Source organism: Penicillium cosmopolitanum, assembly GCF_028827165.1.
Source record: "Penicillium cosmopolitanum strain IBT 29677 chromosome Unknown utg000009l:1.0-9042332.0:1.0-9050551.0, whole genome shotgun sequence".
NCBI lineage: Eukaryota > Fungi > Ascomycota > Eurotiomycetes > Eurotiales > Aspergillaceae > Penicillium > Penicillium cosmopolitanum.
In genome coordinates this window covers 7,325,791-7,350,977 of record NW_026622679.1, presented here as the reverse complement: position 1 = coordinate 7,350,977, position 25,187 = coordinate 7,325,791, and the positions used below count along the sequence as shown (strand labels likewise).

Below are 25,187 nucleotides of genomic sequence, written 5' to 3'. Positions count from 1 at the left end.
AACACCGTGACCTTTATACATACTCCAAGTCAAAATACAAGACCCATCAATGTGGCTCCGCCGAGTCCAAGAATGCTGCTGAATCTTGGCCTCACAGCGGATGCCGCAGCAGCCCATTCTACCGATTCCACCTCTCCTCAACCTGATACACCTTCAGCTCCCAGTTCTCCGTCCTGCTACGCCGCGGGCTTATTACTCCCAGCTCTACCATTTCTGGGAACTCTCTACAGCCCAAACACCAAACAAATCGATGGTCCTGTCCAGCCCGCGGAATCTGCATCCGCTCCGGCCATGAGTCCCGTTGCGGTGACACCTCGTGAAGGCGAGTCCTCTCAAACCCCAACGCCACCACCGACTCTTGCCCAGCCTCGTGTCAGCTCGTATACGAATCGGAAGCCAACGCGGCCAAAGACCTCGTACCAGCTCGCCCACCCAGCCTCACATGCACGTCACAAACGACTCAGACTGCGCCCCAGGCTATTGCTTCAACTCCAGCAGGTGTCCCAAACACCGCGTCCTTTGCCCATCCTAGATATTCTACCATCCACGATCTATAACTCCCTTCTCGCGGGCAAGTTTCCCGCCTTGTTCCGTGGGCGAAATGGGCTGGGCCCGAATGACCTGGTTATAGTCATGAGCGAACTATACGAACGCACTGTCTCAATCATCCCAGAAAAGGCGCCAAAGTCGGAGGCTGAAAATCACGATCACCGAGAAGTGGTAGCAACCATCTGTCAGATGCTCCAGGAGGATGCGCACCTGAAAGGAAAGGCCGAAATATGCCTCAACTTCGGCCCCATCTGGGAAGCAACTCCGCTGCCGAGCGGTTCTTATGAGTTCGTCGCGCGCACGGAGAACGGTCTGCGAGTGATGCGATGGGCCTTGCGTGCTGGAAAAAGTCGCCGATCTTCATCGGTCCACCCAGTCACTCAGCCACGCGAAGAGGGTAAGCGGTTCACCTTTAGCGTCATCGACCCCCAGACTCGTCGACACCCTGTCATCGCCTCTATGACCCGCAATCAGTTAGAGATCTTCGATGAATACTCTGCGGTAGCTCGATCGAATACTGGCCCGACGACCCCCACTTCCGCGATGTCCGTCATCAGTGACCTCTCTGACGCTGAGGCCCCTATCGAACCCAACGACGTCGTCACTCTCGACGATGGCCTGCGCACACTGATTATCACGACAAGCATATGGGTTGCCTTCCGGGAAGGCTGGTCCCCCAACTTCAGCTACCGCGACCCTTTGTCTAGCTCCAACGGCAAACCAATTGTCTCCCCAACCTCATCTCGAAATGGCTCGCCGGCTGTCGCAAAGAACGAAAACAAAAATACGAATGAGCAGGATGACTTAAGCCCAATGAAGGAAGTTACCAGCAACGGCAAACGTTGTATGTCCGTATCCAGTTTCCGCCGGCCAATCACCACAGCTCCGGCGGAAGGGGATAAATCCTTCGGCAGTCTAAACAAGCGCTCAAATTCAACTGGTGCGGCGTTCATGGAAAGAGCTAAGCAACGGACCGCCTCGGGGATCACAACCCGACTCAACCGACATAGTATGTTCACTGCCACGGGCGAGAACGGTCGTGAAGTCGTCGTCTCTCGCCCCGCGTCCTTGCGCCAGAGTTCCTTCGACCCCGATGATACTATCCAACGTCCCGACCGGTCCCAGACCAAATCCAACCCTCGGGGCACCAACGAAAATTCCAAGCCACCTCTTCAACCTGACCGGGCTACTCTCGATCGTCACCCAGCAGCATACCCCGCCTCATGGCAGGATCATGGCAAGGACATCGATCCCGCAAAGACCAAACGACGCCACCGATTCAGTTCTCTCTTTACGGTGTTTCACCGAAAAGGAACGGTCCATTGATACCCTCACCTCGCATCCCCCTCTTCCCCTTTGCCAAGTCTCCTCTCTTTTCAAATACTTATACCCCTGCATCTGCATCTTGTCAGCGATCTGTCTGTAATTTCTATCTAGCATTATCTCGGTGCCCAATTGCATCTGGGATAGGCGTTGCTCTGGTATATGACTCGTCCGGTACGGAGTCTCACTACCTCTTTTCTTTCTAGCCTGGTCTTGTCCATTCCCCTTCGAATGTGACTTCCATGGGTCCCACCTTCAGAAGAGCATTTCTGGTACTGCGGTACAGTACAAGCGGGTCAACCATTTTATCGTTGCATACCATTGCTATCTTCCTGTATGCACCTTTTCTTTTTCTACCTATCACTAAAACTCGGCTCCGGCCTAGTTTAGCTTCGGCTATGACACAAAGATGCCCAGCTCAGAAAATTATTTACGAATAAATACCAATCAACATTGTCATGACCAACATTCATTAAATAATATCTTGCTGGTTTACAAAAGAAGTTGCTTCATCACCTACACTCATTCATATTTCCTGCAGTTGGTCAAAACAGCACTCAGCCACCGCCAACAGCACATCCAAGTTAGACCGCCACTTTAGAACTGCGCCGTCCGGTTAGCAGGCGCACCGGTGTACAGCTGCTGGCCATTCTTGTTAAATCCAGTGATAACCTTCTGGCCCTCAGAGCCGATAGCCCACTGAGCGAACTTATCAGCCATCTTCTCGTACTCGGCATTCTTGCCGACAAGGATATGAGCAGGGTTGAGAAGCGGGTCAGAAGGCTCATCAGTAGAAGCCTTGAAGATAACAGCCTTACTCGCGACATCCTGTTCAATTGAGAGGAACGTGCCGCGGTCGGTGATGGTATACTCCTCCAGCTTTATGGCAGCATTCAGGGCCTGGATCGGATAAGCAATACACTGGTGGTACCAGGGGGAGTATTTCATGGCCCAGGGGACCTGACCGATAGAAAGCCACAACGAGGAGTCCTTGATGTTAGTGGCGGACTTGTCGTAGCGAGTCAGGAAGCGTACAGGGGGGGTCGCTGGTACCGTTCTCAGCAGCGGTGTATATGTCTGAGAACTGGCTCTTGATGTCTTGGTTGTGCGAGATCTTGGCTGGGTTCGACTTGGGGCCCACTAGGAGGAAGTGATCGCGCCAGGTGTACCAGGCTGGGTCCTTGGCAATTCCCTTCTTGATGGCGATCTGCTCTGCTGCGGGACTGTAGGTGATGCCGATATCGACGGTATTGTCTTTTAGATAGTTTATCGACTCGGTGGTGTCACTCTTGTACCATTCGATGGCGAAGGGGTTGGAGCCGTTCTTCACGCTGGAGTTGATGAAAGCATTGGCAAGGGCTGTATTGATAAAGCTTAGAATTAGGATTTTTGGGGTGCAATGGATTTTTTTTTTAATTCTCTGCTACCTTACCCTCGATAAGACCACTTTGTCCAGCACCGCCGTTACCAATACGGAGCTGTACATCTTTCGAAGAGGAATCGCTAGTGTAGGTCGCAGTAGGAACGACGGCGACGGCTGAGGCTGTGAGCATCAAGCTCGAGACAATATTAAAGGAGCGCATGATTAAACGTGGGATTGGCTAGACTAGCTACGTATAGAGGAATCCGGCAAAGGACATGACTGGGGCTAATAGAAAAGGAAGGACCAAGGTAAGACAATGATGACGAGGTCTCGGAGCCCAGAGAAGTAATGGCTTTATGCTTTCAGGCAGAATACGATGGTCGATTCAAATTTCAGCTCATCATTGTATAGACTGCAAGGAGGAGTCTTGGATACAATCATCGACATTCCAGGCGAATGTTGGTGCCAACAGATCCCCGACCCAACGTAGCTGAGAAGAGTCTCTCTGAACCGTCAGATTTTACAAACTTGGAACAATTCTCTTCTGTTAAGCCTGTTTAGATCTAGACTAGGAATCCATGCTGATGAAAAAAGGTCATTTTAAAACTTGCATGCTATCGTGAGATCGATTCGGCCATCTATCGTCATACAAGGCTGAGTGAACATTTCCGGAATATTCCGGCCTTAATTTCCGCATCGACGTATAGAACGTATGAGTTGTATGACCGATGGGAGAATAAAGGCCCTTTGAATTCAAATTCAACTCCTTATCATGACGTGGATAGAAATAGTCGATCGCGAGCCTATGGACTTTACTTTCTACATAGTGTAGGCCAGTGTAAATTTGACTTACATTGCTGGATGCAGCCCTCATCCATAGATGAAACCTCGTTTGGGGGAGATACTATCAGAGCCACGCTTAATTACTACAGATTTAACCTAGGATAAAATGTGTAACCCGATTTGGACTCAGAATTGTTGCGAAATACCTAGGTATTGGAATAACCTCTATGTATGTCCATGTCCACATCTATCACCATGGATGCGATCTATCATTCATTTTATCGCTCCAGAGGAGCAACAGCCTTGGCCACATAGGGCTCCTCTAAATACTGGATATCCCTGGGGTAAGCTTAACCTCCAGACTGGCCACGGCCTCATCAATTCGCTCGATGCTGCTCAGTCCGACAATAGGGTTCTCACTCTGGTGACTCAAAGACCAAGCCAGAGAGATCTGTGCCATGCTCACTCCCTTCTTACCCGCCAGCTTCTCCACGCGATCAACGATCGCCTTGTCTGATTCAGTCTCGCGGCTTCGAATAAGCATTTTCAATGCGCCATCGGTGTTCTCACGAACACTCGAGCGGGAGCCCCAAGGTCGGGTGAGAACACCGCGAGCCATGGGAGACCATGGGATGAGTCCCACCCCACTGTCGAGACAGTAGGGGATCATCTCACGCTCTTCTTCGCGGGCAATGAGGTTATGGTAGTTTTGCATCGAGATGAACTGGTGCCAGCCTTTGCGGGCGGCGATGTTCTGAAGGGTTTGGAATTCCCAAGCGGCCATCTGTGGATCATCATAAGTATGGTGCACCATTTGCCATGAAAAAGAAATTCCCGGGTGTACAAGTGTCGCCTTGCAGACTGATTACTTACTGAACTGGCACCAATGTATCGCACCTTTCCACTCTCAACCACGTCATTCAATGCCTTCATGATCTCCTCGCGAGGGGTCTCACGATCCAGGCGGTGGATCTGCAGTACATCAATGTAGGTTCCCAGGCGCTTGACACTGGCGTCTACAGCATCGAAGATATGCTTGCGCGACAGACCAACGCGATTGACAAAGTCGCCGCCATTACGTGCTGTGGCAGCGATAGATGGGAATTTGCCCTCGTCGTCAACACCGTAGAAACACTTTGTCAAGATCACGACGCGATTACGCGGGATGTTGTACTTCGTCAGGGCTTTGCCGACGATCTCCTCAGATCGGCCATGCGCATAGACATCCGCCTATCACAAATGAGCACGATTTTCAATGGGTGGAATTTACGAATTTGCAGGCCAAAATGGCAGTTCACTTACAGTATCCCACGTGTTGATTCCCTTCTTGTAGGCATGCTCAATGAGGGGCAAGGCTTCCTCTTCGTCCAGGACCCAGTCTTGCCATTGTCTGCTGCCATATGACATGGTACCTAGAATGATCTTGGAGATCTTTAGGCCCGAGTTTCCCAGGCTTTATCCCATTAATTGTCAGTATAAGTAACCAGATATTGCTGTGACGTTTCAAGTTGCTCCAGGTGCGGGGCTCGTACCGAACATATTCCATTTGCGAATCCGACATACTAAGTGTGCGAGATTTATGATGATTCCTGGAGAAAGAATCATAAAATTAGTAAGTTCAGTAGTTTGAACAATCGGTGCTTGTCTTAGTTTTTGCGATATTTGGATTGCGCGTGACGTCAAGTTGTAATTCAGAAGGGGTGTCAAGTTCATGGGTGACTCACTAAGTTAGGTATGAGGGCACTAATTCTTTTTTTAGCGAGGCTCTGAGGCAAAAATATCTACTGTAGAAAAGATACAGCGAATTAAACTCTAAGAAGAATAAAAATCGATGATGGCTAAAATGCAACTTGGACATGCGGTATTAATAATCGATCAAGATATGCCGAAAACAACAAGCGAGCGCCAGTTAACCGACGGATACCCGGCAAGCTCTCTCTCGTCCACTCAAAGCCCGCAAATTTTACCACCCGGGTCAGACACCGGATATGAACTTGAAAATCTGGGGTAAACATACGGTGCTTGTTAGAGGTCCTTTAGCCTTCGAAGTCACTCGGCCAACTTATCCATGCCCAAACTATGGGCTCATTGCGACGTGGATAGGAACATGAAAACTTAGCATATTCTGTCAAACGTCCAGCAGATAATATCATTTGAACTCTAGTATTAAACAGAATATCAAAAATTCACCATCTATTCAGACAATCGCAGGTCGTAGACCTGGAGATATTCACTGCGTCAACTACTAGTAAAACTAGGTTAGGCCTAATGCGGTTTAGTGTTCCCCTCCCTCACAAAGGCTTTCCTCTCTCCGTTGTGGTGAGCAATGTACACATCAGACCTTATCCACCATGAAGACGTGTACGTTCGTGACCGGTAACCCCAACAAGGTTATCGAGGTAAATGCTATCTTGGGGGAGAAAATATCGATAGAGCCGTGTGCATTGGACCTTCCAGAAATCCAAGGCACGTTGGAAGAAATCGCAATAGACAAATGTCGACGCGCTGCCAAAATTGTCAGAGAGTCATCTTATAGACTCCTGTTGATATCATCTCTGATTCTGATTAATTTACAGGTAGAAGGACCGGTAATAGTTGAGGATTCCGCGTTGGAATTCAATGCTATGAACAAGCTTCCGGGTCCTTATATGTGAGTATACCAACCTTGGAACAGAAGAAGCGTTTGCCTCGAATACTAGAATATACACCACTGGTATTTGCTTATCTGATACTTCTTCTAAAAATCAGAAAGCAATTTCTCGAGCTCCTCGGAAATGATGGCCTCAATAAACTGTTGCATTCATATGCCGATAAAACGGCAGAAGCTGTGTGCACATTTGCATTTACCCCAGGGCCTTCTATCGACCCCATCACCTTCCAAGGAAGGCTCGAGGTTTGTTCGAAATCGCCGTAACTAAATTTCATATCAGCTGCAGTTACTCATGATTCATACAAAAGGGCCAAATCGTTTCTGCAAGAGGGCCACCCGTGTTTGGTAAATACCGTTTTCCATCAATGAGCATATTCGAATATTCTACTAATGCACATCAGGCTGGGAGCCAATATTTGAGCACAAGGGCGAAACCCTTGCGGAAATGGCGCACGAGAAAAAGGTATGGGATTTTTCAAACTATTCGGGTATGATGCTTGAAACTAAATTTGGCCTAGAATGGATTGTCCCATCGTTATCAGGCATTACTGAAATTCCAAGAGTGGCTAGCAGCTCAAGAGCTCGATATTTAGAATGTAATAGACCTAATCCAACATATTGCTCATTATTTAAAGCCTTCAATAATATGGGATTGTATAAATGTAAAAGCAATTTGGCACTGGTGGTGATTCCTTCTAGAGTGACAAAGTTCTTCTAAGTACGGCTAAAAGCGTGGCTTCACAGTCAGCCTCCACCATTTTGCTGGCCCATGCTATGGAACGGTCTGGTTGGAATAGAATAGCGCCGGGCATGTTAATTTCTCATTAATCCTCCCATTCGAAGTAAGGGTCTTCATAGTCCTGACCGTGCCCAACCGAGGAGACTGCGATATTCGACCCGAGGATAGTTCTTACCCGGGTGCAGATATCTTCCACTTCCCCCCTCCAATTCCGGTGAAGATGGCAAAACGTCCGTGCCCAGCGAGATCAGTCGTGGAAGTTGTGGTTGAAGGAATGACGGTGTTGAGCCATGCATGTGGGAGATGAGCTCCTGGATATGTGGTCTTGTAGTAATTCAGTCGCGGCTCTAGCCTTTACGGTGGCTTTATGTCAGGCTCATTTGGACTCGAGTCGTACTGGAAAATTCAGACTCGCCGATTACTAAAGGATGACCTCCTGTATTTAACTTGGCATCGGAGTTCGCAGAATTCGCCTTCTCACTGGATAACGAAGCAATATTATTTCCTCAATCCCAGATTACGGTGTATCTTCCTCGAGGTTGAAATACGTTGCCATAGTTTCAGGGATCTCGGCAACCGTAAATCCGACTCATCTTCACCAGGGTCCCACTGTCGAGTCACACTGAGTCAATTGATTGAAACTCCATACCTAGAGTCGCTGGATAACTATACAAAGCTGTCGAGATATTCCCACTCTGTACTAGGCTAACCTAAATAAAAGAAAAAGAACAGGCAGATGTTGGCTTTGGGAGGGAATGGATTATGCTGCTTATTCACATTAGATCAATCCAATCACTGAAATAATTTAGACCAAGTCAAGTGTTGAGAAAACGAAAAAAAAAAAAAAGCAAAAACGACAGCTGGCGGATTTGAACCGCCGCCTCCGAAGAGAATTGATTTCTAGTCAATCGCCTTAGACCACTCGGCCAAACTGCCTTATTATTGTAAAGACTTAAGAGCCAAGTGACACCTTAGTAGCACAGCAAAAGCTTAGGTTAATAGAGAAAAAGAGCAAAAACCGACAGCTGGCGGATTTGAACCGCCGCCTCCGAAGAGAATTGATTTCTAGTCAATCGCCTTAGACCACTCGGCCAAACTGCCTTATTATTGTAAATACTTCAGAGTCAAGTGACACCTCACTGACAGTTAAAAAGATGTGGCTTAATAGAGAAAAAGAGCAAAAAACGACAGCTGGCGGATTTGAACCGCCGCCTCCGAAGAGAATTGATTTCTAGTCAATCGCCTTAGACCACTCGGCCAAACTGCCTTAACATATATAAATGGCAGAAAAGCATGTCTCCTGGACATGAAGTAGAAAAGTAACCAATTTACTTACCGCTTTCCTCCTCCTCTTTTTGATATAGTAGCTACTAATACTTTTTATAAAGAGTGTGTATATATACTACTAGTAGCATGTATTAACATAGTTCTATTATAGTTTTGAATCTCTTATAGTACTAGTAGTATATTATATTGAAGTTAGCCATCATGCACTAATTTGGAGGATCTAGAATACTTCTCCTGATATATATATATGCCATGTACTAGTTGTGAGGAAGCTCAGATACCCACAGAGATCAATATACTATGTAGCGAATCAGGTAGAGGAAGTAGTAGCGGTTTTAATTAAAGCAACAGCCTGGAGAGAGAGAAGGAAGCTAAGATGGAACTACATACCTAGGTACAAGTAGGCATGGATGCCCAAGTGGGATGCCGCAGGCGCAAGGCATCCGCGAATGCAAACAATACCATTTCGTCACACTTGTATATGAATCTTGAACCATTGAAGAAATACTGACTCGAACGTTCCACTACTAGTAGATATATGATATAGTTTGCTCTAATTTATAGAGGCCAGACAAAAAAAAGAGAGCGGTCGCTAGGGAAACACTCGATGAAGCAAATGCTAGAGTGTACGCCCGGTCGGTTACTAATAAAGTATCATGGCCATGACCGGGGAGGGCTGTTATAATGCAGTGATTCTGATTCGGGCTGGGAAGTCTTAATGTCATTACGAAAAGAAGTAAGTCCTTGTCATCGGATATCAAATTGCCCATAACCGTCCTTGGTTTATTCGATCCTAAGAAAGTACTGAGATACCACAGCAACACCCTTCCCCAACATTAAGATGCAATTATAATACAGTTCGTCTCTGACTGTGAAGAGCCCAGGTACGCGAAGATCAAAATACATCGAATAGGAAGATCAAGTAACATGTAGTAACAGATGGCAAAAGTAATGGGCCAAGAGAGTGATAGAAGAAGAAGAAGGCAGGAAATTGGCACAGAGGGTTAATGATAAGGCAACCAGGCTGTAATAATATAGGCTCGTCACATTGACTGTTAGATCCAGGATGAACTGGGAAGTGTGTAACCAACCAGAACTGTTACTATTGTATTGTTGATGCTTTACGTGGAGGCATCCACAGCCTACATCTGTATTTAGCCTTCGTCTCTTCTTCTTCTCCTCAAGCTATTACTTCTGTCAAACCGCTACTACTACACTGCCTGGTATCTACGTATATCTTGATCTGTGAGTATCTAAGTATCCTCACATCATAATAGCTTCCTGTACTCGAAGCCCAGAGTATTATATGGGCACGCCCTGAAACGGATACAACTCGATAAGCCAAGCTTTGTTAGTTTTACCTCTGAGATCCCGTAATCTCTGCAGATCCACGAATAATGCTATATCCGTCATCCGCGGCGATAGAGGTCATTTCTAACCCTTTTTCCATATTGTCACTTTGTCACCTCGTCACTTTCTTAATCTTTCGCCCTATTACTCTGTCGTTCTGTCGACCTTATTTTATCACTTTTAACTCTTTCGATATGGATCTTAATCAGCTTCGTGTCACCCCTCAGGGACTCTAGTCCTAGACCAATACCCTTCAGTGCGTAGTAAATACCCCTAAGAGACCTCAGCCATTATGTCGGAAGCAGTAAGTACAAGCCAACCTGCTGCACGGTCATTCCCAGCTTCTCACTCAAGCTCAAGCTTAACCGTCTCATTACCTAAAACCTCTGCTCCCAGACCTAGAGGTTTCAAGCTCTCAATCGATGCTCAAGCACTTAGAGATGCTAAAGGGGACGACCCAACAACTCGACCAAGCCTGGCAAAGGCCATGGCACCCGCAATGGTAATATTGGTGGTGGTAATCGGATGAATATCGGTTCAATTGAATACGATAATGAATAACCAAAGCCTTAGGACGCTGCCTTTTTTTTTTTTTTTTTCCTTTTTTTTTTTTTTTTTCAAGGAGGCGAACTGGAATTTTTTATCGGTGCTGTGATGGCATCTGCCCGTACCTAGCTTTTGTTCCTTCTTCTTCTTCATCTTCTTCGCTCCTTCCCTTAAGCCATTACTTTCGTTGAACCGCTACTATACGCTGCCTGGTCTGTTTCATCGTATCTTGATCTATGAGTATCTGAGCATCCTCCTGTATACTCAGCAACAAAGCATGTCTGAGACATAACCTATGACCCTTGTCCCCGCTATGATATCAGCATATACTGATTTTAACATAACATTAGAAGCCATTCGAAAGCATACAATTCTTATAAATACTAGTGCTGTAACAAGATGCCATCCACGTAAAGGCAACCCTGGGTCGTTACAGTGAACAAACATATCTGTATGTGTATGGTTGTGATTCCCCTTTCCTAGCATAACTTCAAAAAGAAGGCGAGAGCAAAAAAACGACAGCTGGCGGATTTGAACCGCCGCCTCCGAAGAGAATTGATTTCTAGTCAATCGCCTTAGACCACTCGGCCAAACTGCCTTTTGATGATATTGATCACAAAATTATGGCTACATGAGGTAGTTGTCATAGTAGTGCTACTACTATAGTTAACTAACTAGTTATACCTTTGGTATCCACCTATATCTATCTCTTGTCACCTCTTCTACTCCTCAAGCTATTACTTTCGTCGAATGAATACTACTACATTGTCTGGTATATAACTATATCTTGTTCTGCCAGTATCTTGGCATTCCCACACTCAGAACCGAGTACATGCCCGGGTGTAATAGGCACAAGTTCATGTGAAATAATTCAGTGAGATGATTTATGAGTTATTGATGACCGGGCGACTTAGCATCCAACGACCAGTACAGTCCAAGTTCGTTGAGTAACACAGCTCAATTCTAACTGATTACTTGTAGAAGATTCACGTCCTCGGTATTTCTCAGAACCCTTCTGGATCCCCTCAGCGGCGAGCCTGCGACTAATTTAGGGGATGATTCTATTAAGAGATTAAGGACTAGAGATGAATCTGCTTATCAGAATCTTACAACTCCTACTGCCTGGGTGGGTATTTCTACTAACAATATTTTATAAACCCTCTAAAGTATATTGATATTCGCTTTGTATACGTATGGTGCGAATAGGTAGGATAGAGACGGGCCCAAAAAAAGAACATAGAAGCAAAATGTGCAGAATGAACTATATACGTGAATTGAAGGAGAACATTCTAATTTCCAACAAAACAACCGAGAGAATAAAGTGAAGCGAGTGACTCTCCTTCCTTTGTGCTCTTTGGCCCAAATGATAGTGCAGCCCGTTTTCATGACATCGTTACAGATCGGCAAGGCGCCTGTCTATCCCCGGTTATACCTTTCATTGAATGCGTTCACCGCTGGGAAAATTAGTTAGCATTGGGAAGTCACGGTAACTCAGGGCATTTAGTATTTACCAACGGCAATTTGTCTGTAAAGCCAGTTTCGAGAGCTCTCATCCTGAACAGGAATGAAGGGTCCATTGGCACCACCCTTGAGTGTAATACTCATTCCTGTGCGTTCCTTGGAAATGGTCTGGATGTCCTTGAGGCGGATGTCCCATTCCGCATCGAGCTTCTTCGTGCGTACGAGCATGATTCTGACATATGTCAACAGCACCATGATTTCACGACCGGGAAGCTCCAGATGGGCGATGTAGTCCTCATTGAAGAACTTTCCGTTCTCGGTCGTTTTGAGCCAAAATTGGCCAAGGGCCTCGCGTTGTGAATAGGGACGGACGATGCCATCTATACCAATGAAGCGAGTCAGTCGTACACGATCCAGGCCCTCGGCATCAAAGACTGTGGTGGTGTTGCGGACTCCCTCTGCTAGGTTCGAAGCAAGGTCAAAGGCACCAATTGCGGGCTTAGTAGCCAGGCCGATAACACCCTTTCCGACACCCTTGAAGAATCCTGCGACTCCCTCCTTCTCGGCGCCCTGTAGAGGATGACGTGCCAAGCCACCAATGCCACTCGCTAAACTAGTAGCAAATGCATTTCCACCGGCCGTGATTCCGTAAAGTGCATGCTTGGGACGATTGCGAGACTTGGAAAATCGGCGTTGGTCCTGGAATTCCTTGTCTAGGGTCGCAGCGGTCAGGCCCTTGGACATACTTCCAGTGAGCTTCGCCATACTATCAGAGAATCCGAAGACCGATTTCTTGACGAAGCTTGTGGCACCCTTCGCGATTCCAACGCCAAGCTCTTGCGGACGGTCGGTCATGACAAGACCCTGGTATGGCTCATAGAAGATATCAGCCACACCGGAACTGATGTTGTTGAACAGACCAACAGGGTTTCCAATAAAGTCAGCAGATCCGAGAATCACATGGACTTGACGCAGGAACTCTTGGGTGTAGTGAGCGCGAACGTTGCCGAACAATCTTCCAAAAGAGACACGAGCATTTTCAAGCATCAAAGCGTTGAGGCGAACCGGTGCATCGTTGACGTTGCCCATCGACATTGTCATGACATTGACAACAAACATCAGGGGATTCGATGGTTGCATAGTGTCCTCGACATTGACGCGTTCTGTCCGCATGAATGAAATATCGAGCTGCATGGGCTGGAGGTGTAGCAGTTCAAAGTAAACATCCTGGCCGGCGTCATTCTGTTGAGGCTCAGGGATGTTTAGGTCTCCATCACAAAGCACCCCCTCCTGTGGTTCTGACCACGAGGCACCGGGAATCTTGGCGAAGTCTAACATAGCGAAAACAAAGTCCTCGTCCAGTTCAAGTGTCATCTGCTGTAGAAGCAAAGTGGCATACTTGATGTACAAAACACCGTACGAGTCGTCCTTGACTCTGGTTATCATCGCATGGAAAATAGGGTGGGCTTCCATTTCCTTCCCAGTCTTGGGCACCACACTAGGATATAAAAGGATAGGGAAGATACCACCGTACAATTGGTTGTCAATCTGGATCCACTTGATGGTTGTGTTGAGAGTCTGGTAGATCTTTGACTCCCGGAACTTGATTTCGATTTCGCGGAATGTCAAGTAAAGCAACTCCTTCAAGTTTTGGTTGATCAAGGAGATACCGATGCCACCTAGGCGAAGTTGAGCTTTGAAGTTCACATCCGAGTTCATCTCTTTTACTTCAAATCCAGTGCTCATGCTTGTCTGTGACGAGTGACTCTTCTGCTGCTTGTACAGACTCTTAGAAGCCTTAAAGTTGGACAAAACAAGAGACTGCGTGGGTCCATCGGCAACAATGTTGATATCGATGATTCTCTGATACTCGCCAGGTTGTCGGGGTGGGATTCGCATTGGGATCAAGTTGCCAATTTCAGCAAGTTTAATGCGTCTTTCTTTTCCTTGGCAGGTGAGGGTGAGCGACTTGTTCTTGGTAGCGGGGTAATCCCACGCGTAGGGCATAACGCTTCGCGGAGGAAGGCGATAGCGGATAGGCTTCCAACTAGTGGATCGGTCTTCCTCATCGTCTTCCACGTTGGGGTTGGCTTGGTAGAAGATAAATTCCGTGTCACTCTCGTTACGCATCGAGAATGGCCAGTTGCGAGTCTCGAAGCTAAAATGCAAGAAAAGAGTGGCATTCTCGAGAATGACATCGACCTTGATCAGCTTCTGTCGTTGGTTCGCCTTGGCCAGCTTGATATGAACTGTTCCAACATCGGCGATGTTGAAAGGAGAAGACCATTGGTTGTTGACACCAGGGAAACAGAGGCAAAGCTGCTTATCTGCTGATTGCCGAAGGAAGTGAAGTGGAACCAGCTCGCCACTCTTGATCTCGAGAACGCTAGATGAACCGGGTTCGCGAACAAGGAGATCCTCATTGAGCTTGCTCTTCAAAATGAACCTTGGCGCGATCGTAACTACCTTGGTCATCTTGTACTTGCCCTCGCCCTCGACGACTGACACACCGGAGTGGAACTCAGATCTTCCCTGTTTGTCGGGGAAAGCAGCCTCAAAGGTGCTACCGATAGCCTCGAAACTTTGGGGCTTGCTCCAGGCCGAATCGCCAATCTTCAAAATGGACCGGTTTTTCTTGTCATCGGCACCATATGAGTACATGTAAGGAAGGGCACGGCCTCCCTCTCTTGGGTCAACTCTCATTCCTTGGCCTGCGGCACTGCGCGCAGACTGCAGGAAGGCCTTGCTCTGGATATCCATGGGAAGTCCAGTCTTGTTCAAGATGAGGTATGGGCTGTAGACAGACACCTTGAAAGCGCCCCCGCTGTCAGGAATGTTGAAATAATGAAGCTTCAACTTCAGCTGGAGGCCATGCTCATCTGTTAATGATAGGGTGTGCTCTCTGCGATAATCCTGGGCATTGCCGTTGACAATAGCAAACTCGCTTTGTCGGAAGACTGTGTCCTCTAGATCGATGCTAAGCAAGAGGAGGTGGGACAGTTCCACCACATGCACAGGGCTCACGCCGCCCTTCCTCAAGAAGTTCGTCCAGTCCTTTTTGGTGTTCTTGTCATAGATGCGATACTTGAAGTCATAGGGCAAAAGATTCTGAATCTCCACCGGAGCAAAGATTCGAATTCTCATGTAGGGATATGAGCTCGTAAGAGAGTCTTTGTTGTCGAAGGTGGCATTGACTTGGAAATAGAATGGCGGAGATTGCTGACCCCCTTCGCTAACGCACTTGACGGTCCGAGTAGGCCGACGAAGAAGTTCCTTCCAGAAGAGCTGCTCATGTGACCAATCGTAACCGAAACCCTGGTCAGGTCGAATTACAACAGAATGAAGATAAGCTGATCCAACAGGCGCAGGTCGCGCATCGCCAGGCAGGATTTTCTCGATTTTCAATAGATGGCCATCGCTTGGGTTGAAGACGCCCAGCTCCACAGGGATCTGGGTGTTGTTCTCCACCAGGAGGGGCGAGCGGAAGGTGATGTACTTGACATTGTCTGCTCCAAGCGTGACCTCCACCAAGAGTCGGTGAAGAATGTTATCCCGTTTGGGCTTGAGACCGTAGATAACCTCGCCTTCTCGAACTACGGGAATGCGGTTGACACTGTCAAATCCGCTACCCTCAAGCTTGACACCAACAATTCCACCATGGCCTTCAGGGGTAAGGGTTTCTCGAATGGCAGTGGAGTCTTCGAATCGCCAAGGGTATTCCTCGCCGTCGCTTAGTTTGGCGGCCGGGCCTTCCTCGCCTGCGCTAACATCGGCCCACACTCGAAGATCAAAGCCAGTGTAGTTGCGAATTCTGTAAGGGGCATCGGCGCCTCTTGGCTTAGAAAGCACATCCTCATCTGTATTGAGGAACTGGAAGGATTTGGAGGCCAGTGCAATCGTGGCCGACGTCATTGTCAGCTCCATGGTCTTATGGGAGTAAGCATCAATGGAGAAAACATCGGGATTCGTTTCTTTGGCCATGTGGAATCCCAGCTGCCACGGCTCGATCAAAGGCTCCCAAGCGGATTTCGAGAAATTGTAAACATTGAGGAAAGTCTCGAAGTGCGTATCAACATTCAAGGTGGAAGACCAGTCACGGACGTCCACGTTGAATTTCTTTACGCTCCAATCCAGTAATGGCAAGTCATGCAAGTCACCGATAAGAATAACTCTGAGGCCATCAATCTTTGCAGATAGCTCCTCGCGTTTCAGGACAGCTGAGCTTTGAGGTTCGATATGCTTGTGTGGCGTCTCAACTGTCTGACTGACACGACGACGAGTTCTGTGGGCCAGAGTCGAAGATGTCTTGCTCCCAGATCTTGCTCGTGTGCTTTTGGCATCTGAAATCTTCTTTGCTTCTCCGCTCTCAAGGGGCTGGGAATTTCCAGCTCTCATCTCAGATGCCTTGTTGACGATCTGGGTGGCCATTAGGATATCACGCAAAGACAGCCGAAGAACCAGAGGCTCAATATGCGCCTCGATCGAGGTGAGCGCAGACCCCTTATCTTGTGGACGACTGTCAACAGACACTTCAACGGTGAAATCATCTAAAATCCGAAGGCGGCTAGTCTCAAACTTATCCATGCGGCACAGGAACATGCCAACCTTTTCGATCTGCAGAGTCGACACATTCTGATGAGAGATAAGGATCTCCTTGGTGCCGAGGACAATAGCTTCAGAGTGGGGGATCGCCGGATTGGCTACCATGATAACCTGAGCATCAACCAAATTGACTCGGAATGAAACCGTTGTCGTTCCAGTAGAGGAATCGCCCGCAGATACTTCAGTTTCGGTTCCCTCAGGGGATGTAGCATCGTCGGAGCCAAGCTCTGATTCTTCGGGAGACTCAGCATCCTCCTCAATGACTTCCACGACCTCGTCTGAAGTAAACGCAGAATTGCTGAAAGACTGCAAGGCAGACAGATAGTCTAAAGCGAACATGATTCGAGGACTGTCGATAGTCAACATCGCAATGAGATGCTTGTCTGGTCCAGGAGACATGGAAACGCTAGCCATGAATTGTTGCTGCACATCATTGTTGATCAAGGACATGATGTTCCTGAACTTATTCGTGTCCTGCTTCCGGCTATCGCGAATTGAGAACGAATGAATCAAGAGTTCTGACTCCATGGACCCATCGGTCAACATGCGAAGCTTAACTCTCGTGTCATTGAGAGAGAATTTGGACAGACTAGAATCCTCCAAGTGGCCCGCAGGTTGGTTGTCATTGGCTAGGATGAGCTCCAACCCAACACTATCGACCTTGAAAATCATGTCAAGGCGTACCCAATTCTCCTTGGTCTCGCTGCCAGTTGCTGGGTCCGTCTCTTGGTCTTTTTGCGCTTGTACTGCCTTGGAAGTCGCTTCTCTTGTGGGCTCAGTGACAGATGAAGGCAGAGATTCCATAGCCTCAAGCTCTTGTTGCTCAGCATCGGTGGCGAAGGCGCCAGGTATCGACTTCGAAAGGGCAAGCAGAAACTTGAGTTGACTCTGCGATATACGAAGATTGATTGGAGACAGGGAACCTTCGATCTCCATATCTGGGCGAGGATTGTTGGTTTGATGTTCCAAATAGCATATGCTGAATTCTAGGTTGACCTTCTGAATCATATCTAATTCTTCAACAACACCATCTGTGAAATGGAACTTGGACGTGAGGCGAATGTTGCGAACGCCGGTGGAGATGACGTTAACGGCCGGGCTATCTTTGGACTCGTCCATTGGAACAAACTCATTCTTGGCGTAAATCTCACCAAGGTGCGCAGTGATGGTGTCCCGCGGTCGGTCGTCAGTCATCACTCTGGGGAAAACAACAATGGGAGTTTTGATGACGATATCTAGACGCATCCGTGAAGCATTCTCCTGGAGCTGATTCGCTTGGTTCGCAGCAGCCTGTCGAGCAGCGTTGAAAATTGCCTGCATTTTACCAAACTTGACGAGGAAATTGATAATTTTTCGATATGGCTCTTCCAGGAAATTGATCTTGATTGAGCCTGACCGCAGATAGACCTCGGAGTCGTAGCCTGGGTAAGTATCGCTCTCAGGGTCAAACGTCTCATATTTGAAATCAGCGAAATTGTCACCCTCAATCGTCAAGAGACGTCGGACATCCGAATCTTCTGAAGCACCCAGGTTAACGTCATCGACCAAAGTCAAGCTGCCAATGCGGGACTGTATGGTCATAGCATGACCAACAAGGAAGATTCCGACATCAGCGGTATTGAGACTCAAGGTTGCCAGGCGAACGCCGTCATTGTTGAGAATAAGAGCAATACTCTTCAAGTTAGACTTGATACGAATCTTCCCGGCCTGCTGTGGTGTCTCCTGCTCATTTTGTGCTTCCTGCAAGACTTTCCCTGATTGTGAATCCTGATCGGTTGGCTGTTCAGGACTCGTGAAAGTAAGAAGAATGAAGTCCAGAAGAGTAAGCAGCGTTTTTCTCGTCACCACAAGGTTGATGGTCGAGACGGAGATATCGAGGTTCATGGCGACTCCTTCGTAGGTTGACTCAAATTCTGGGGATTCGGGTTTCACACGGACCATCTTCAAATGGAAAAGATCTTTATCTTCATCTGCATTGAATCCCTTGGATGAAATGATCCGCTTGAACTCTGGTAGTGGGTTTTCTTCGATGTAATCATCAACACTCAGGGACTTGAGAATGACCTCGGCTACCATATCATAGGGACGCATGTAGAAGTCAAGCTCGAAGCCCTCAGCAACCAGTTCCACCAGCAATTTGTCTTTAAGTGGATCTTGCGAGTCTGCCCGGAATAGCGAGCCACGAAGACGACCGACGTTGAACTTGAACTCAAAATCCCGGCGATGAATATTATTCTGGGTATCAAGGCTCTTCTTGTGATGCTCTGCGTCACCTTCATGTTCATCCTCATCATCGACAACAGGCAGATCTCGTTGCGCCGGGGGTAGGAATGAAGCTGCTCTAGCCCGAGTAGCGATTGCCGCTTCCTCCTTAGCTTTCGCTTCTGCCGGACCTGAAGAGCTGCTGGCGTTGTCAAATTGCGGAATCGCGATATCGATCAACTTCATCAGCCCCTTGTATTTGGTGTCAGACATGGAAGCATGCAGCTCCGGCAGGTTTCCGGAGATGCGCGTCCGGGTGAGTTGCGTAACCTTTGGAACAATGCACATTTCGAGAACAAAGTCGACATTGATTCGATCAATAATGTGGAAATTTTTGGACTCGACGGCGGAGGTAAGCTGTGCTTTTGTTGCTTCCACACCAGGACCGATCAGTACTTGAGTGGAATCCAGTTTGATAAGGAAGCGATCGTATAGCAAGTGTTCAAGTTGCTTATAATCTTCCTCTTCGTATTGCTTTTTCTGTTTGGATTGAAGTTCTCGGATAGCCTGTCGGTCGACGAGTTCGCTGTTGACACTTGCATGACCAGCGTCTATGATGAGACACAGCGAGCTTTCCTGTGTGATACTCTCGGGCACGATGATCAAAGGCGCGTGCACATCGAATTGTGCATCAACCTTTTTGTGTTCTTGCAGTGCAAACTCCAAACCTGCTCGAGTTTGCTGCCGCAGACCTTCAACTGTAGCTCCAGCAGTGTCCAGCAGCGCTCCAATTGACTCCATGTGGCGCTCGGGTGGTTCAAAGAATTTAACAATTCCCACGAGGAATCGCGGGTTGTAGATGACCTCAATACTCTTCAGCTTAACCTTGACCGCTGAGTCTGCGTCACTTTCGAGGGGATTTTTCTCCAGTTGCAAATGGAACAGGCTGTCTTCATCTTCCAGGTCATCTGCGCTGGCTTGGGAGGCAAGATCGTCATCATCGTCGTCGTCGTTACCCTGCTCCAAGGCCTTTTTCGGTTCGGGAATGGAGTCCTTGACCTTGACTATCTGCGGATAAAGAGTCCCGGCAGTGGTGCCATCATACATCTTCAATCCACCAAGATCAAGATCAAGCAGATAAGAGTCCGGTCGCTGAAGAGCCTTCGCGCGGAAATTGTCGAAAACAAGTTTCATAACCTCATTCGCAGCGCCATGCGGATCTTGCTTTAATGTAAAGCTACCAGCACGAAGACTCCAATTTATTTGCAGCTTGGCCCATTCCTGGGAACATCGACACTTTCGGATAGGGCCTTCTTCTCGTCCCAATCAATGGCATTATATAGCTCCTGTCGTTGTTCGTCGGTCATGGCAGTCTCCTCAGACTCCTCTTTCTTACTGCCCCAGATCCACTCGCCCCAGCTCTGCTGTTGGGCAGGCTTCTTGATGCCGACATTCTCTTTGCGAAGCTGATTACGAGCCAGCGATCGCCAGAATCGAATATCCTCATAGTTATGCTTCCATTCTAGCTTCTCGAGCTCTTCTGTTTCTTCTGGAGTGAATGTCTCTTCTCTTTTCTTCTTCTTGAAGAGTTTGATGTACGCGATACGATCATCTCTGCGCTCTTTCACGTAGTCCCAAGTCCATCGCCGATTGCGGTCATGAATCTTACTGAGAACTGCATCTCCAGCAAACTTCATCCAGGCTCGAGGATCTTCCTTGACCGTGCACTTGGGTTGGAATCGTTTATACTCCTGATGGCGGATAAAGTAATGGAAGAGGTCTACCAGCATCAAGGCATCGCGGTACTGGTTGTCGTCCAGAACAAAGCCCAACTCATCAAATAGCAATCGTGCTTTCATGGCAGGACGGTCATATTTCCCGGACTTGTCCATCTCCAGTCCAGCTCGACCGCTAACGGGACGAAGCATGAATTGATTTCCGTCGCCATTGTCGATGGCGTCACGCAATTTTGTCATCAGGTCGTCATGGCTGATTCCTTGAGCTTCAGCACCAATATCGGAACCTCTACCAGTTCCCAACAGGGTTGCATCCGTATTCCAGTATACTGATAAGGCACCGAGCACGGCTAGCTTGTGTGTTGTATCGGAGGTGGATTGGATAAAGGTAGGGTTCCACTCGGAGTCAGTGCTGACAGCACTCAATTCCTTCAAAGTCAATCCCACAGCAAACGGATGGCCAGGAGAGGCGATAGAATCCTCGTATCTAAAATGGACGTTCTTAATCGAGATCTGCAGGTTGTCGACGACTGCCGTCACCATACTTTGGGTAAAGCTTTGGTTTCGTCTTTGCTCCTCTTGGCTCATACCCTCGGCATTGCGGTCGCGGAGAATTTCAGCGCTTTCGATCCGTTCCATCTTCAGGGCATGCGCCCGCTTGTCTTCTTCCGAAGCATCGTATTCTGCATCCTCCTTTGGGGCTGCGAGCAGGAAGACATCTTCGATGTCGACCTTGACAGGTTTACCCCGCAGATTTGACCATGGAATGGATAATGTGAGTTGTCCGAGGTGACCCTCCACGACGTTCAAGGGTAAGCGCAGTTGATCCAGCGCTTCCCGGCGCAGTTCCAGGTTCCGTAGTTTGACATCGCCCGACCAGATTCCAATGTTAAGCTGTGTCGCGTCGAAGTTCTTCACGTACATCCCCAGAAAGCGGTTGAGCAGGTTTGCAACTACACCTTCCAACATGATAGCTAGATGGGGCCGTCGACCGGGCCAGGTGGTTGGGCTCGATGGCCGGGAATGATGTCGTTAAATAAGGTGGGTCGAGATCAATGAAAGGCGATCTTAGCTCTTGAGTGATAGGTCTGTTAGTGATCTGATTCAATGAGGCTAGTTGAAGGGGACAAGGCAAGCTCTCACAATACCCCAGGTCTTCTTTCTGATCGAATCGAAGTAATTTAAGCCATCCAAACAGGGTAGGCCGCACGCGATACCGAGGCGGAGAAACCACCTTCAAGCTGAGCGAAAGAGCCAGGGTCCAGGATGTGTGAGGGTAGGGTGAGAATGACGTAAGGGTGTTGAGGAAGCAAACTAAGGATCGCAAGTAAATGTTGGGTATGGAAGCCAAGCCAATGGCCCTGATTGCGTGGATCAAGAAGGGCCGTCCACTTGGTTATCTGTTACGCTAAGGCGGCGTGTACGGGGGGGGTAAAGCTACAGTACGAGGGGCGGGAGGAAAGCACTCCCGTGACTGCCAAGAATGAACCTGGAGTGTATACCAACTCTAACCACAGTAGCTACCATAAAGAATACAAACATTTACAGAAAATAAAGACCTTATTATATTCGCAGTGAGAATTAGCATTAGAAAACCAAAGAAAACCATAACAATTGATTTATTGGCATATTAATCTCCTCCGTCTGCCCCCCCCCCTCCTGTATTGTACCCGAGTATACGCTTGTTTACTGGTGTGCGCGCAGAGTGACATCAGTCCCGTGCAGCTTGGAACTGCACTGAACTTCTACAGTCACGTGTATATCACGGGATCTGGGGGGAATCCCCAGTGTGACTGCCTCAGGTGTCAAGTTGCCGCCAACGGGAAACTGCCATTCAGGTCCCTGTGGCCCACCGGAATGCCGGCACCTCACCAAGTCACTTCATTCTGGATATTCCTATTTGCTCCCCCGTCTCGGAAACCTACGGCCTCCCCGACTTCGATCTTGAGTCTCTTTCTGGGTTAACACCCTCATCTCCACTCTTCACCCTCCTCTTCAGCTTCATTTTAGGCCAATTGGGTGAGTTGACTAGCCTATCTAGTCATACCCAGAGGCTTTTCGTTCCCGCGCGGCTTGCTAACCCGACTGCACACGAAAAGCTTCTTTCTTCCTCCATCCCCGCCATGCTGTACCGTACCACCGCCGCCCGCTCTATGCTCCGGGCTATCTCGAGCTCCAATGCCTCCGTGGCTCGCTCGACCCTGGTCAACCCGGTCTTCAAGGCCCAGCTGACCTCGTCCGCCCGCTATGCGGTCCGCCCGTCCGTCAAGTCCAACTTCGCGCTCGCTGCTCACAAGCCCGTCACCACCGCCCTTGTTCGCCACGCCTCCTCTTCCAGCAAGGTAGGAGATGCTTCCAGATTCCCGCGCGACCCCGTGCGGCATACCACTGATCAATTGGCTAACCCTCGATATAGGATGACGATGATGTCGACATGATGGCCGGTATGAAGTCCGAGGCTGTACGTTATCCTCATGCGTTCATTTCTTCAATCAATTGCCTTGGAGCAGAGACTGACCTAGGAATTCACATTGTAGAAAGTCATCAAGGACACTTTCAGCCTGGCTGAGGTTCCCAAGGAGGCTCTCTACCTCGGCATGGCCGGTGTCATCCCCTACCTGGCCACCTCTCTGGAGACTGTCTACCTCTCCTATGAGATCAACCGCGCCGCTTCCCTTGGCGATGGTCTGCTCTTCTCCGGTCAGAGCGCTGAGCTGCTCCTGCACATGCTCGAGCCCCTCCAGGTCACCTACGGTGCCGTTGTAAGTAGATATATTGACGTCAGCATCAAATTTGGAGATCTCCACTCGCTAAACTCTCTTATAGATCCTCTCCTTCCTTGGTGCCATCCACTGGGGTCTTGAGTGGGCTGGCTACGGCGGCAAGTTCGGCTATCGCCGTTACGCCGCCGGTGTGATCGCTCCTGCCGTGGCCTGGCCTACTCTGCTGTTCCCCACTGAGTACGCCCTGATCACCCAGTTCCTTGCCTTCACCTTCCTGTACTACAACGACGCCCGCGCTGCCGCCGTTGGCCGTGCTCCCCACTGGTACGGCATGTACCGTTTCGTCCTGACCTTCGTTGTCGGTGCCTCCATCGTCGCCACCCTGATCGGCCGTGAGCAGATCCAGTCGACCATCAACACCGAGCACACCATCTCGGACAAGGTCAAGGCCCTGCTCTTCCTGCAGAAGAAGGAGAAGGAGGAGGCCGATGCCCGCCGCAAGGCCGAGATCGAGGACTCGGAGTAAATTCGGACGAAACCATGTTTTGAAGTTGTGTTGAAGGGGAGGGGCTGATTGGTGGGAGCCCCCGTGTTCTCTCTCGATTGTTACATTCCCCGTGATTTCATGTAGAATATACGCAGAACGCACTAGGGCTGAAAGCTTGTTTATTTCCTTTGTTTGAATTGGAGTGTCCCCAAAAGACTTTCGAAAATATATGTTTCCATTTGTCTTTCCTGAGAAATGACCGCCCGGGTGGACGTGACATGACGTGACATGACATCCATGACGTTCAAGTACAAGTTCTAATTATAAAAAGCTGCAAAGTCAATGGATCAGATTGACCAGTGTACCCACGTGCGGCAGTTGGGATGGACCTGGAGGTCAAATGGTGCTAAACCGGATTGGGCCGCCAAAAGCATACGAGATGTACTTGTTCGCCGACTTGAAAGAAATCAACTTGAACTGAGGGGGAACCAAAAAAAGCAAACCGGGTTGCCGTGACCGATCGGGTCCCCATTCAAGTTTGCAAGGGCCGAAGCCGGTTGCCAACGACGATCCCCGACTCCCGGGTCCAAGAGCCGTGTGTACTGTAGTGTGCCTGGACGTACAGTAGCAGCTAATCTCTCAATTTTTTTTAAAGCTAGTAAATTTTTACGTTTACATTGATCGGCTCGGGCTTTAGCTTAAAACCAAGGTTATCCTCCCGTCTTCCGCGAATCCGAATCCACGGGGTCACCTGCATTACCAAAGGGAAGCCAGAGTACGGAGAGAGAGGGGGGGGAAGAGAGGAGAAGGGGGGGGCAAATGGAAACCCAATCTAGTTGATCTGGGCGGATCTAGCGTGTCAACCCTTGGGTGTGGCTGGCAACGGAAGGAAGGTAGAGCGAGGGCTTTAAAAAGAGGGTGGCCCATTGACTGGCTAAAAATGGTGCATAACGGGCCCCTCCTCATTCTTTGGTTGCGATAGAGGCCCAGCTATACTCTGTATTCGTACGCGCCAGATTCCTGTCGGATCGTCGCCCACTCCTCGCGTGATCTGCTCCCAGTGCACGTCCCCGTCCCTGGCAGGCGACGGTTCCCTTTTCCCCGCGGTGCGAGGGGGGGCTTAGGGTCTTAGTCTTAGTCTTGGGCTTGGGCTTGGTGGGAGAACCGGTTCTTTTTAGCCCTTCCAAAGTGTTGGATCGAAGGTTTCAATTGCATCTTATATGCATCAGGACTAAGGTTAAGACGTCACCACCCTGGGGATCAGGTTGGAATCTATCTATAGAGCCACCGTGTGGCTGTTGACTGGGCCGGGGCATGCTTGCCCAGACTTCCACAGTCTTGGAGAAAAATTGATTTATGGAGACGCAAAGTGGATTCGAAGGGGGG

At 48.7% G+C, this 25,187-nt stretch overlaps 7 protein-coding genes across 7 annotated transcripts; 3 read left to right on the top strand and 4 right to left on the bottom strand.

The window, feature by feature from the left end:
* Window positions 1–72: 72 nt before the first annotated feature.
* Window positions 73–1,875, top strand: N7509_010824 (uncharacterized protein; the record flags this gene model as incomplete). The annotated part of the gene is made up of 1 exon (XM_056635461.1): window positions 73–1,875. One exon carries the CDS (start codon window positions 73–75, stop codon window positions 1,873–1,875), a length of 1,803 nt encoding a protein of 600 aa, XP_056486081.1.
* A 594-nt stretch (window positions 1,876–2,469) lies between these two features.
* N7509_010823 (uncharacterized protein) lies at window positions 2,470–2,820 on the bottom strand (the record flags this gene model as incomplete). Its single annotated transcript, XM_056635460.1, has 1 exon — window positions 2,470–2,820. One exon carries the CDS (start codon window positions 2,818–2,820, stop codon window positions 2,470–2,472), a length of 351 nt encoding a protein of 116 aa, XP_056486080.1.
* A 49-nt stretch (window positions 2,821–2,869) lies between these two features.
* On the bottom strand, window positions 2,870–3,455 carry N7509_010822 (uncharacterized protein; the record flags this gene model as incomplete). Its single annotated transcript, XM_056635459.1, has 2 exons — window positions 2,870–3,231; window positions 3,305–3,455. The coding sequence occupies 2 exons, from the start codon at window positions 3,453–3,455 to the stop codon at window positions 2,870–2,872; spliced, it is 513 nt and encodes a 170-aa protein (XP_056486079.1).
* An 885-nt stretch (window positions 3,456–4,340) lies between these two features.
* On the bottom strand, window positions 4,341–5,579 carry N7509_010821 (aldo/keto reductase; the record flags this gene model as incomplete). Its single annotated transcript, XM_056635458.1, has 4 exons — window positions 4,341–4,802; window positions 4,892–5,248; window positions 5,321–5,471; window positions 5,551–5,579. 4 exons carry the CDS (start codon window positions 5,577–5,579, stop codon window positions 4,341–4,343), a joined length of 999 nt encoding a protein of 332 aa, XP_056486078.1.
* A 718-nt stretch (window positions 5,580–6,297) lies between these two features.
* N7509_010820 (non-canonical purine NTP pyrophosphatase) lies at window positions 6,298–7,261 on the top strand (the record flags this gene model as incomplete). Its single annotated transcript, XM_056635457.1, has 6 exons — window positions 6,298–6,534; window positions 6,595–6,668; window positions 6,767–6,911; window positions 6,977–7,013; window positions 7,070–7,131; window positions 7,187–7,261. Coding segments are annotated over 6 exons (630 nt in total), but the record flags the coding sequence as incomplete, so codon positions are not given.
* A 4,745-nt stretch (window positions 7,262–12,006) lies between these two features.
* Window positions 12,007–21,560, bottom strand: N7509_010819 (membrane morphogenesis protein VPS13; the record flags this gene model as incomplete). The annotated part of the gene is made up of 3 exons (XM_056635456.1): window positions 12,007–12,044; window positions 12,102–20,079; window positions 20,145–21,560. 3 exons carry the CDS (start codon window positions 21,558–21,560, stop codon window positions 12,007–12,009), a joined length of 9,432 nt encoding a protein of 3,143 aa, XP_056486076.1.
* Window positions 21,561–22,714: 1,154 nt separating this feature from the next.
* On the top strand, window positions 22,715–23,840 carry N7509_010818 (DUF3429 domain-containing protein; the record flags this gene model as incomplete). The annotated part of the gene is made up of 4 exons (XM_056635455.1): window positions 22,715–22,933; window positions 23,008–23,052; window positions 23,129–23,353; window positions 23,418–23,840. The coding sequence occupies 4 exons, from the start codon at window positions 22,715–22,717 to the stop codon at window positions 23,838–23,840; spliced, it is 912 nt and encodes a 303-aa protein (XP_056486075.1).
* Between the last annotated feature and the right edge of the window lie 1,347 nt (window positions 23,841–25,187).